This window comes from Meleagris gallopavo, chromosome 25 (genome assembly GCF_000146605.3).
Source record: "Meleagris gallopavo isolate NT-WF06-2002-E0010 breed Aviagen turkey brand Nicholas breeding stock chromosome 25, Turkey_5.1, whole genome shotgun sequence".
NCBI lineage: Eukaryota > Metazoa > Chordata > Aves > Galliformes > Phasianidae > Meleagris > Meleagris gallopavo.
Genome location: NC_015035.2, coordinates 4,860,466 through 4,872,209, shown reverse-complemented (window position 1 = coordinate 4,872,209; position 11,744 = coordinate 4,860,466). Strand labels below are relative to the sequence as shown.

Here is an 11,744-nt window from a genome sequence, read left to right as displayed (position 1 = left end):
GCCGGCCGAGAACGCGCCGCGCCTGCTGTCGTGCCCGCACCGCTCGTGCGGGGCCTGCCTGCGGCAGTACCTGCGGATCGAGATCACCGAGTCCCGCGTCAACATCTGCTGCCCCGAGTGCAGCGAGCGCCTCAACCCCGCCGACATCCGCCGGCTGCTCCGCGACTCCCCGCACCTCGTGGCCAAATACGAGGAGTTCATGCTGCGCCGCTGCCTCGCTGCGGACCCCGACTGCCGCTGGTGCCCGGCGCCCGACTGCGGGTGAGTGCGGGGAGGGGACGCGGCCCCGTGGGGGACCGCTGCTGGGACGGCTCGGGACGGGTCCCCTGTTCCTATAGGGGCTGCTGCTGCGACAGCTCGGGGAGGGGTCCCCCGTCCCTTCCCAACCCGAGGCCCGGCACAACTTGCAGCAATGGGACCTGCTGCCCTGGTTGGGTGCCGGCTCCCCAGGCAGCTCTGGCTCCGTGCTGTGCTGTCACTAATGCACATTTGTGTTCACGCAGATTGCTGTGGAAAGCCCTCATTGCAGGCTCTCTTGGTGGGGCAGGCAGCGGCCCGTGCAGGGAGCTGAGAGGCCTGGGGTCCCAAGATATCACACCAGGATTTGGCCTTGGGGACTGTGGAAATGCAGACTAGTGGGGACCTCGTAGTGGGACTTGGAAAGGGCTTTAGTTGAGCTGTCATTTCCTTCATTCAAAAGAAAGCTTGCTTTTTCTGCACAAATGGGAAGCACGGAATTTCCCTTCCACGTGTATCGCAGCAGCGTGTGCACAGAGGCACGCTGCACCTTCCTGGGGAGGAAGGAGCTGTAAACGGTCCCTGTTTCCCAGCAAGGATGCTTGCATGGCACAGAGCAGTGATGTTGACTCATTATCCATTGCCCAAGTGAGGAAATATCTGTCTGTCCAGAAGTCAGCCCGCCCAGCCTGGGTGACTGCACTTATCAGTGCGCTGCTTTCATTTTCTCTTCTCTTTTCCTTTGAACAAACTCTGTTTGGTTTCTATTTATGCTTAAGGCAAAGCTGCCCGGAAAAGGCCTTTGTTCAGGGAACTCAGAGAAGTGCTGCAAAGTTCAGCCAGGACGCGGTGAGAGGTGCAGCTCCAGGCAGTGTGAACATGAAAGGAAAGTCTGACCGGCAGCGGGGGATGGAAAATGTGGTGGGAGGGCTGTGAAGATGTAATCACAGCGTTGTCATCACCGTCCCATGCAAACAGGTTAACCTGTCCCAGGTCACCTCTTGCAGGTCCTCCGAGCAGCGCTACACAAGGGCTTGTTTCTTCAGAGAGCAGCCAACAGCTGTGCTGGCATCTGCAGGAAACCCAGGCTCTGGGTGTTTGGTGGTGCCGGGCAGGGCAGGCCGTGCAGACTGAGACCAGGGGTTGCCCCCCCTCTCAGTGCTGGAGCAAACCTGGTGCTGTCAGCTCTGTGAAAGGGCCCAGCTGCCAGGCTGTGGGTTGGGGCAGAGGGGTTCACGCAGCTCGACTAAAGTTCCTTAGTGAGGGGAGCAGTGCTGGGCATCCTCCTGCAAACCACCTGGCCGTGTCCTCGGATGTGGGCTCTGCACTCAAACAAAGGCTGCTGGAATCAGCCCTCCGGCAGCAGGAGGAGTTAATCACTCGATCCATTCTTCCCACCCGGTGCCTTCCGTCGTGCTTATGTAGAGTCAGGCTATGAATTATTTACTGTGGGCTTTCCCTCCATAGTGGTGGCACTGCACCAAACCCAGCAGGAACGTGGGCACTCGGCACTGCTGGGCAGGATGCTGCTGCTGCCTGCTGCGGAGCTGCGCTGTGGGACAGTGGAAGCTGGCAGCCCGGCGCACGGCCGCAGCATCCTGTGCTGCACACCTACTGCAGTCTTTCGTAAACGGAAGAGCTGTGCTGTGCAGGAGGAGTGCCGACACAACACGGAGCGTGTTGCCATGGGAACGCTGGGCAATGGATGCACCATCAGTCACAATACACATAATTTTCTGTATTTGCAGCGTTTTCACCCCTCCCTGCTACAATCAGCCGGCTGTGGAGAACAACAGAACCTTTAAGCCCACTGAGCTGTGTGGGCTGAGCAATGTGAATGGGGCTGAGCACGCTGCGGGGCTCAGGCTTCCCAGGAGCAGAGCGTGGCCGTGGCTGTCTGGGCAGCCCTGGCTGCTGGGTCTTAGAAAGGCACTCGGTGTCAGTTTCCCCTTTCACCTCCATTGGGCTGAGCCAAAAAGCGTCCATGTAACAGAGGGAGGTCAGGTGGGGGTGGATGTGTCAGCTGCCGCATCCTGCGTGAGAGCTCCTTTCTCACTGACCTTGACTTTGGAGCCGTTCTTCCTTTCTCTCATAGAGAAAGCTGTGTAGGTTTCAGGCTTGTGGGCTTGCTCTTGCTGTTTGTTATTTCAGTTCCAGGAATGAAATGTAAACGCGGAGGATTTTTATTTCTCATGGGAGTATGTAGAAAAACCCTAAATCTCTTACGAGGGGTCAACCCCGAGCATGAAGCTGCTCCGTGTGTGGGGGGTTGCTCACAGGGCGGTGGCTGTGTGCTGGTGGCACGCTGAGGATGCTCGGCAGGATTCTGCCAAAGTCACTCAGGAGGGCTCAGGGCCGTCGCCCCACACTGCCCTGTCCCACCTCCCCCAGGATGGGCTGATGCAAACCCACCGCCGCGCCTCCAACCCCGCGCTCTGCCCAGCAGTGTTGTTTCTTTGGCAATTATTTCGTACCCCAGCATGAAGAAGTTGCTCCAACTCCCACGGGATGTGAATCACTGTGGTATGACACATTCGGTGGTTCTCACGCTGCAGCCTTTGAGAAGAGGCAACACAACTTGAGCTGTACGAGCTCTAAATGTAAAACCCTAAATGGGAGTTGTTCTCCTCCGACCACTGACCAAAATGCTGAGGATGGTTGGCACCCTGTGCTGGAAGCCCTCATCCCATAGGGCGGAGGTCAGCGCCGTGCAGTGCTCTGTGTGCACCCTTCCTTGGAGGAACACTGTGGTGCTGCCAGGAGGGGCTGATGCTCCATCTCCCTGCCCTCATTCCCTTGGTTTTACACCAGTTTGGGCTTAATCCAGAAGCAGGATCATTATTGTCTGTGCAGTCCTAAAATTGTGCCTGGCACAACTTCAGCCCTCCTACCCCCTCCGGCCACACACCCACCCTCACGCCCGGCTGTCCTACAGCTGCTGAGCTGCAGAAGGGAGCCTCAGAGCCTGGATCAGCAGAGAGGGCAGGCAGGGTGAGCATCGATCGGGGGAAATCGACAGTGAGAGCTGCCAGTGCTTATCAAGGAGAGAACTCAATATCGCAAACTGTATAAAGGAAGCTGCCCCAAGTAACCCAATTAGCAGCTCTTGATTTCAGGCCCTGCAGTGTGAGGCGCAGGACTGGAGAGCAGGAACGCGTCAGGAGCACAGGGCGGTGCAGCACCCGCAGTGAGAGCTGTGCTGGGCAGTGCCGCCGTTCTCTGACTCTCCACATCTTCCTCCCCAGCTATGCTGTTATTGCCTACGGCTGCGCCAGCTGCCCCAAGCTGACCTGCGAGCGGGACGGCTGCCAGACGGAGTTCTGCTACCACTGCAAGCAGATATGGCACCCCAACCAGACGTGCGACATGGCCCGGCAGCAGCGCGCCCAGGCGCTCCGTGTGCGCACCAAGCACACGTCAGGGCTCAGCTACGGGCAGGAGTCTGGGCCAGGTAGGGCTCCGTGTAGCCGGGGTCGGTCTGTGCTGCGAGGTGCGGGCAGGGCTAGGGCTGGGACGTGATGGAAAGCACAGCCACGAGAGCAGAGCAGCAAGTCTGGGCTGCAGCAAGGGAGGATTTGCTCAAATGCAGCAGCCACAGAAACAAAAGAAGCTGCTTACCTTCAGCAGGCCTCAGGGAGGCAGAGATCTCCAAAGAGATGCCCTCACCTCCACTGCCAACCCCTAAATGAGGGCTGGGAAGGGCTGCATCCTGGCTCCGGCCCTTCATCACTCAGCAGCACTGCATGTACCTGAGCTGCCCTGGGTTGGCCCTGCCTTCCCGCCAGGTGCTCCATCACTGCCTCAGCATTTCCACTTCAGGGGCACAGCCGAGGGTCTCCAGCTGTGCAGGTGGGAGGCGTTGCCCAGAACAAATCTGGCGGGCTGCTATAGAAATCAGGATGCAAAATGGGACAGGAGAGCTGACGTGCTCAGGTCCTTCCTCCTCAGCTCTCCTCATCCGCCCCAGCAATGCTTGTGGTTGCTTTGATCTTGAATGCTTCTTACTGAGCTAGATGTTGAACAAATAGGTGCTTCTTACAGCTGCGAGTTCCAGTTTGCAGTAAAATGTAGTTTTAATGCCTGTCTGTGTTTGGGGAGGCTCACCGTGAGGTGCTCATAATGTCAAGCACAGAAAACACGCCAACCCACAGCCTCCAGCACTGCCTGGTGGGGGCTGCTGAGTCCACAAGCTCGTTAAAAATAGCTGTGGTGACTCTGGGAGTGGGCACTGAGGCCATTTCTCGCCATCCCTCCCTATCCCCAGACACAGCACACTGCATGTCCTGTTGGTTCCTGTGCTCAGAGTGGGGCTGCCCGGAGGTGGCTCAGCCCTGTGCTGTGGTTGTAGGGCCCTGATGAGGGACAGCGTGGGTGCTGCGGTACAAAGCAGTGAACACAAAGCAGTTCCTGGGCTTTTTCACCCTCCTAAAGAAGATCCCAGCCAGGAGGAGTTGAGCCGCTGAATGGGAGATTCTTCAGGACAGTGGCTTTTCCCACCCCATTCCTTCTGGACTCGGTGCAGTGATTAATGAGGTGTGAGCCGGGCTCTCAGCAGCTGGATCTCATGTTGCTGAGAGTTGGAGGCTGCCAAGCTGCACCGCAGCACAGACAGCCATTGCGTAACCTGACCAGATGGTGCCCGAATGAAGGGGGAGGTGAAGGACCCCCACCCTGTCAGGGCACCATCGGCACCCGGCTCTGCAGCCCCAGCCCCAGCTGCTCCCAAAGGCCAGGCAGGGGCCTCCATGCCTTGCTGCCCCAGTTGCTCTGCTGCTCTTGGCCCATGAATCACCTTTGAAGCAATTTAATAATGATTCTGACCTACCCTGTTGTCCTGGCTAGCGCAGAGCAGGAATGACTTGTTCCCAGCACCGAAGCATGCTCTGAAACACATCCCGGCAAGGCCAGAGAGAGCTTTTACAAGGGCTGTTGCTCCCAGACCTTTCTATCCAAGCAAATCGCTTTGGTGGGCGCTGTCTCATCGCTGTCACCTTCTCAATGTAAAGAGAAACCGAGGGCACAACCCACTGGTTGTACCATCCCCACCCCCTGTGCGAGCAGAGGTGATCCAAAGCAAAGGCTCCGTGCGTAGCAAGGAAACCCCCCGTGCTCACACGCCTCCAACCCCGCGCCCTGCTTCCCCCGCAGCAGACGACATCAAGCCGTGCCCGCGCTGCAGTGCGTACATCATCAAGATGAACGACGGGAGCTGCAACCACATGACGTGTGCGGTGTGCGGCTGTGAGTTCTGCTGGCTGTGCATGAAGGAGATCTCCGACCTGCACTACCTCAGGTGCTTTGCTTCCCCTCCTCGCGCCTCTCCAAGGATCCGTTGGCAAAACTCTTCTTTCTGACCCAAAGTTTTGGGCTTCCTTCCCACCTTGCAGTAGAGTGGGGGCTCTTCTGCACCACCTGTGATGGCATTTGAGAGCTTGAGGTGTGCTGGGTTATTAAACCAAGCATGGCTGAGACCCGAAGGGACCTTAAAGGCCGTGTCACTGAACACAGTCCTGGTGGTGTGATAATCACCTCGAGCACCAAATTAATCATAATGGGGGAGAAACCTTTTTTGTGTTGTTCACCTACTCCTTAAGCTCTGGGTTTGTTCATATGGGACTTGGCTTAGGGGTTCTCAAGGATTGCTCAAGTTTTAATGTCATTTCTTCCTTCCATTAAGCCCTTCTGGCTGTACATTTTGGGGCAAAAAGCCATGGAGTCGCAAGAAGAAGATTCTCTGGCAGCTGGGCACGCTGATCGGCGCTCCTGTGGGCATTTCTCTCATTGCTGGCATTGCCATTCCTGCTATGGTCATTGGCATCCCTGTCTATGTCGGGAGAAAGGTAAAGGTGGCAAAGCACGCGGTGGGAGCAGAGGGATCCAAGCTCGGGGCATTCTCTGTGCTCCAGGCATCTGAGCAGCAACTGGGGCTCATTGGGAGGGTGGGTCTCTTCATAGAACCCAAATTCAGTTGTGTTTTCTAAGCCCTGTCTTATCTCCTGGGCTTTGTATGGGGAGAGGAGGCGGTGGCCAATGGCTGGATGCCCTCAGATGTCACCCTGAGCTGGGAGGAGGAGCCCTCTTGGCACAGCCCATGGTGGGGACTTGTTGTGTCTCACCCGGTGCCTGTCCTTCCCTCAGATCCACAGCAGGTATGAGGGGAAGAAAACCTCCAAGCACAAGAGGAATTTGGCCATTACTGGAGGGGTCACCTTGTCTGTCATCGCCTCTCCGGTCATCGCTGCTGTCAGTGTTGGTAAGTGGGCACTGCGTGGTTCCCTTCCAGCGTGAGCAGGGCTGGAAGCCCCAGCCCAGAGAATCTGCCCAGCAGAGCTCGGCCTTCAGCTCCTTTCACTCTGCAGGTATCGGGGTGCCCATCATGCTGGCTTATGTCTACGGCGTTGTGCCCATCTCGCTGTGCCGCGGGGGGGGCTGCGGGGTCAGCACTGCCAACGGGAAGGGCGTGAAGATCGAGTTTGATGAGGACGACGGACCGATCACAGGTAGTGTGACAAGGCGGGAGGGCGAAGCAGGACCCTCTCACTGCCTGCTGTGTTGAGGTGAGGGGGTCTGGATGCTGGGTACCAGTGGGACTCCCAGATCTGAACGTAAGCTTACTTCAGTTTAGCTAGGAGGAGACAGAATTATGGAATCATAGCGTGGCTTGGGCTGGAAGGGACCTTAAATATCATCCAGTCCCAACCCCTGCTGTGGGCTGGCTGCCCGTAGCTCAGGCTGCCCAGGGCCCATCCGTGGCCTTGGGCACCTCCAGGGATGGGGCACCCACCCTGGGCAGCGCTGCCAACGCCTCATTGCCTGAGTGAAGAGTTTCCCTGACTCCCCGCTGTCCCTCCCCCACAGTGGCCGATGCCTGGCGAGCCCTGAAGAACCCCAGCATTGGCGAAAGCAGCATCGAGGGGCTGACCAGCGTGCTGAGCACCAGTGGGAGCCCCACGGATGGGCTCAGCGTGATGCAGAGCAACTACAGTGAGACTGCCAGCTTTGCAGCGCTGTCGGGCGGCACGCTGAGCGGCGGTGTGCTCTCAGGAGGCAAGGGGAAATACAGCAGGTGAATGGGGCAGGAGGAGGGGATGGGGTTCCCGGGGCTGTGCTGGCCGAGCAGCTTTATGTAGGGCTCTGCTTTCCAAGTTGGGAGGTTACACTACAGTTTTACACCGTGGTTTCCTTCTCAGCTTGGCTGCTGGGTAATTGGAGACGTGTTGATACGGCAGCCAAGACAGAGCCATGGCTCCGTGCTGCTTCTGTGGAAAGCTGTTCTTCTCAGGAATTACATGAGTCATGGATACAAACACTGTTTCAACTTTGACATGGAAAACAAAATGGGTTTACCTAAATGGAGCCAAAAATTAAACTAAGCAAGGGGAACCATCGGTGTTGAACGCTGCTATGCCAAGCTGGGCCGGCACTGAGCCTTTTGCTGTCCATAGAACCATAGAGTGGTTTGGGTTGGAGGGGACCTTAAAGATCATCCTGCTCCAGCCCCTGCAGTGGGCTGGGTGGCCCCCAGCAGCTCAGGCCGTGCAGGGCTCCATGCAGCCTGGCCTCGAACACCTCCAGGGATGGGGCGACCACATCGTTCATCCACCCCAGGGCACACAGGGACTGTTTGGTGCCCCCTGAGGACCACCTGAGGCATTCCTGAGCAACCCTCTCCCTTCCTGCAGGCTGGAGGTGCAGGCGGACGTCCAAAAAGAGATTTTCCCCAAGGACTCTGTCAGCCTGGGGGCCATCAGCGACAACGCCAGCACGCGGGCCATGGCTGGTTCCATCATCAGCTCCTACAACCCGCAGGACAGGTGCGTGGGGTGGCATCCTGGAAATGTCTGCGCTGCGGTGGGTGCAGGGGTGCAGCAGGCTGCTCCCTGGCGGCTGCTGGCTGCATTGGTGCTGTGCTGGCACAGGAATGGGAGCACGAACCTCCTGCGCTGCGACGCGGCGCCCATGGGTGCCCCGGGCTGCAGCCGAAGTCACACAGGGGTGCTTCTTTCTGCAGGGAGTGCAATAACATGGAGATCCAGGTGGACATCGAGGCCAAACCGAGCCACTACCAGCTGGCCAGCGGCAGCAGCACGGAGGACTCGCTGCACGTCCACACCCAAATGGCAGAGAATGAGGAAGAGGAGGAGGAAGAGGGAGAGGAGGAGGAGGAAGAGGAGGACGGTGAGCAGGAGCAGACGTGCAAACACCAAAGCTGTGAGCAAAAGGACTGCGTTGCCAGCAAAACCTGGGACATCACCCTGGCACAGCCTGAGAGCATACGGAGCGACCTGGAGAGCTCGGACAGCCAGTCGGACGACGTGCCCGACCTCACCTCGGACGACTGCGGCTCCCCCCGCTCCCACAGCGCGGCCCCCTGCCCGCAGACCCCCAGCGCCAGAGGTGCTGAGAGCCCAAGTGCCCACCTGAGCCACTGTGCCCATGCCGAGGGCCGCAGGCTGGACGAGATGGTCACGCTGGAGTGCATCGAAGCCCGGGTGTGAGGTGCCCTCCTGCCCAAAAGCGCTGCTGTCATTGCATCCAGCCGGGGCAGGGCTGTGTCTGTGGCTTCTCCTTGCAGCCCCCGCCTCGCCTCGGGGAGCTGCTGTTTCTTACGTGACAAAACGAAAAGGAAATATGCCCCCCACCCTCTTTTTGTTTTAATTTATTGGTTCAAGCTCTGTGAGATGTGTACGAGTGTAAATATGTACGTGTGTCTGTACGTCTGCAACCGTCCTAAGGACTATTTGAATAAAGACTCTGGTTGTCCTTCACTAAGCATCCAGCCCATCCTTCATGCAGATGCACGGCTCAGTCCTCCCCGAGGTGCCTTTGGGTGTCTGTAAGCACTGCATACCGGAGAGAAGGGGCACCTCTCAGCCTGCATCATCTCCTCGAGGAAGAGGGGCTGCCCCTGCACTGCCTTGTCCCCTCCAGCATGGCGCATCCCCGGGGCTGTCCCTGCATTATGCAGCCGCAGTGCTCAGCCCCTCTCCTTCCCTGACCACCATGATCCCAGCAGCAACCAAAGGGTCTTCATCTTCCCCATCGCTGGGCTCCTCATCTTCATCACCAGAGCGCTCACCACGGCCGCATGCTCTGCTCTCTGCAGTGTTCTGCCCTCGCCCCACAGTGCTCCTCTGCTCCCACCTGCATTTCTATGAGTTGCTGTGGCCATCCCACTCCATGCCCCCCTGCTGGGTTGGGGGCAGGGTTTGACCACCAAAGCTCTCCATCTCCAGGTCTCCTTGCAGCCCTCTCCACTGGCACTGGGCTGTGTGAGCTCGCTGATCCCAACAGCACGGAAACATGTCCAGCCCTGAGTGGAGCACAGGACCCATCCCCATCCCAGTGCCCACCCCACAGCGCAGCCATGGGCAGCACTGAGCACTGGATGCTGCTCACCGCTGGCCAGGACGTGAGTCCATCACTATTGCCCTGGTACTGCTGCAAGGAAGGTTGGATTCAGAGCTTACAGGAGAGCCTTTTCCCTCTGCTGACTGCACTGACACACACTTTATTTTGCAGGTATTAAAAGACTGAAAGCACAGCCCCTCCCCATGGCCCCACGTACACTCTGACTGTGGGGAGGGGGCTGGTGTGGCAGTGTCTGCATGCTGGGGGGTGCTGGGGTGGCCGTGAGCAACCGTAGTTCATCCCTTTGGCCGTGTCCCTGTGCCCATCAGAGGAGCAGCCGCGGCTCTGCCATGCTGCTCCGCACTCCTGCTGCTCTCCCCATGGGGACATGGAGGTGGGGATGGAAGGATGAGTGGTGGTGGCAGGAGGGGGAGGTGGGGGCTGGTGGGGACCGCGGGGGGGCTCAGAGCTGTCCGGCACCACTGGGGTCACACTGCAGCAGGCGCACGATGGATGGATCGCTCTTGGCACCTTTGATGAACTCCTCCAGGGACAGTTTGCCTGCAGGGAGACACGGCTCAGTGCAGCAGCCACCACCCCACCCAGGCACACGGGGGCACAGGGACCGGAGGCCTCCTGGGGACACCCCCCACCCACCAGCTGCCCGGGCTGAGCCCCCCGTGTGTGACCAGCAGTGCTGTGTGCACCCCGAGCCCCTCACTGCCAGAGCTCCTCCCGACCGTGCAGCATTTAATCAGTGAGCACACAGCTCCCTCTAAGACCCCCGGATTTAACCATGAGACCTTTCCCTTAATCCCCTCCTTCCCCTCTCATTTACCATCATTATTAGTATCCATCTGTCGGAAGATTTTTTCCGTTCTTTTCTCCGGAGTCGATTCATCTTCAGGCATATTCATGACGGAGGAGACCATTTTGTAGATGGCCTGAGAAAGGGATGCGGGGACGGGGACAATGCTGATAGGGACAGCGCCCACTGCCACCGACCCGAGGATGGGGACAGAGGGCTCCCCGCACCAGGACCGGGTCCCAGACCGTGCAGGGATTCGGCTCCCAGCAGAGCCGGGGCAGACGGAGGGCAGCAGCCGTCTCGCAGGAGATGGATGGGAGCTGCTCCCGCAGTGCCCAGTGAGACGCCACCAAATCGGCCTCAGCGCTTCCCCTCTGCCACCGCTGCCACCGGGCTGGGGTCTGGGCAAGGGGCGTGCATGGGGGTGGCCACCCCGGCCCCCAGGACCGCCGCGGCACCGCGTACCTGCACGATCTCCAGCATCTCCTCCCGGCTGATGTAGCCGTTGCCATCCAGGTCGTACATGCTGAAGGCCCACATGAGCTTCTGCTCCAGCTTCCCGCGGGAGGTGACGCTCAGCGCAATGATGAACTCTCGGAAGTCGATGGTGCCGTCGCCGTTGGTGTCGAAGGTGCGGAAGACGTGCTCTGCGAACTTGGAGGCGTCGCCGTAGGGGAAGAAGTTGGCGTAGATCTTCTTGAACTCCTCCACGTTGAGGATGCCCGAGGGACAGTCCTTCAGGAAGCCCTTATACCAGCCCTGCAGCTCCAGGTCGGAGAACTCGGTGTTTTCCCGCAGGTCCTGGAGCATCTCGGGGCGCAGTTTGCTGTTCTGCTTCCCCATGCTGCTGGGCACGCCGACCCCAAGGGAAGAGCGCCTGGCCCTGCTCGGGTCCCTGAGTGCTACAGGAGGGGAGAGGGATGGGGCAGCGCTCCCTGGCAGCCCCCGGGCACCCGCACGGAGGTGTGCACCGATGCTGATCCCTCCATGCCGCCGTCCCCTCTGAGCCGCCGGTGGCAGCCCCAGGGACAACACGGCGCAGCGCCAGCCCCCGCCCTTTGGGTAATACGCCCCGATGGACCATTTGCATAACAGACTGGGTGATAAATAGGTGGCATCAGGAGGGCAGAGCAGCGCAGAGGAGGGGATTCGGCCCCGGCGGAGGGCTCTGGGTGCAGATCTGAATGGATCTGGGTCAGCTCCCTCAGGGGGGGTTATTTTTGGTGCCTCCGACGTCTCCGTTTGTGTTTGGTGCCTCGGACGGCTCCGGAGCTCCGGGGAGAGCCGGGGGCCGCAGTGTCCCCTTTCAGCCACGGCCCCCTCCCTGCACCTGGATACTCAGTGGGGA

The 11,744-nt window shown here is 59.3% G+C and overlaps 2 protein-coding genes across 2 annotated transcripts in view; one reads left to right on the top strand and one right to left on the bottom strand.

Annotated features, from left to right (window-relative positions):
• RNF19B (ring finger protein 19B) overlaps positions 1 to 8,856 on the top strand; it is a 13,731-nt gene extending 4,875 nt beyond the window's left edge. The window contains exons 3-11 of the mRNA XM_010723495.1: positions 2 to 261; positions 3,483 to 3,688; positions 5,386 to 5,530; positions 5,915 to 6,077; positions 6,376 to 6,490; positions 6,597 to 6,737; positions 7,096 to 7,303; positions 7,920 to 8,051; positions 8,249 to 8,856. Of these exons, the coding sequence (XP_010721797.1) occupies positions 2 to 261; positions 3,483 to 3,688; positions 5,386 to 5,530; positions 5,915 to 6,077; positions 6,376 to 6,490; positions 6,597 to 6,737; positions 7,096 to 7,303; positions 7,920 to 8,051; positions 8,249 to 8,735 (1,857 nt within the window). The 3' untranslated portion in view covers positions 8,736 to 8,856. The remainder of the gene's footprint in view (position 1; positions 262 to 3,482; positions 3,689 to 5,385; positions 5,531 to 5,914; positions 6,078 to 6,375; positions 6,491 to 6,596; positions 6,738 to 7,095; positions 7,304 to 7,919; positions 8,052 to 8,248) is intronic.
• A 239-nt stretch (positions 8,857 to 9,095) lies between these two features.
• On the bottom strand, positions 9,096 to 11,239 carry HPCA (hippocalcin). Its single transcript, XM_010723456.3, has 3 exons — positions 10,862 to 11,239; positions 10,427 to 10,532; positions 9,096 to 10,149 (listed from the first exon to the last, which is right to left on the bottom strand). The coding sequence occupies exons 1-3, from the start codon at positions 11,237 to 11,239 to the stop codon at positions 10,052 to 10,054; spliced, it is 582 nt and encodes a 193-aa protein (XP_010721758.1). The 3' UTR covers positions 9,096 to 10,051.
• Between the last annotated feature and the right edge of the window lie 505 nt (positions 11,240 to 11,744).

Bases quoted from the DNA above. Each gene is read 5' to 3' on its own strand.
- HPCA (XM_010723456.3), bottom strand. From the start codon at position 11,239: ATGGGGAAGCAGAACAGCAAACTGCGCCCCGAGATGCTCCAGGACCTG. The intron at 10,533-10,861 runs GTACGCGGTGCC...TCCCTTTCTCAG, and splicing joins AGATGCTGGAGATCGTGCAG to GCCATCTACAAAATGGTCTC. The intron at 10,150-10,426 runs GTAAATGAGAGG...GTCTCCCTGCAG, and splicing joins GATGGATACTAATAATGATG to GCAAACTGTCCCTGGAGGAG.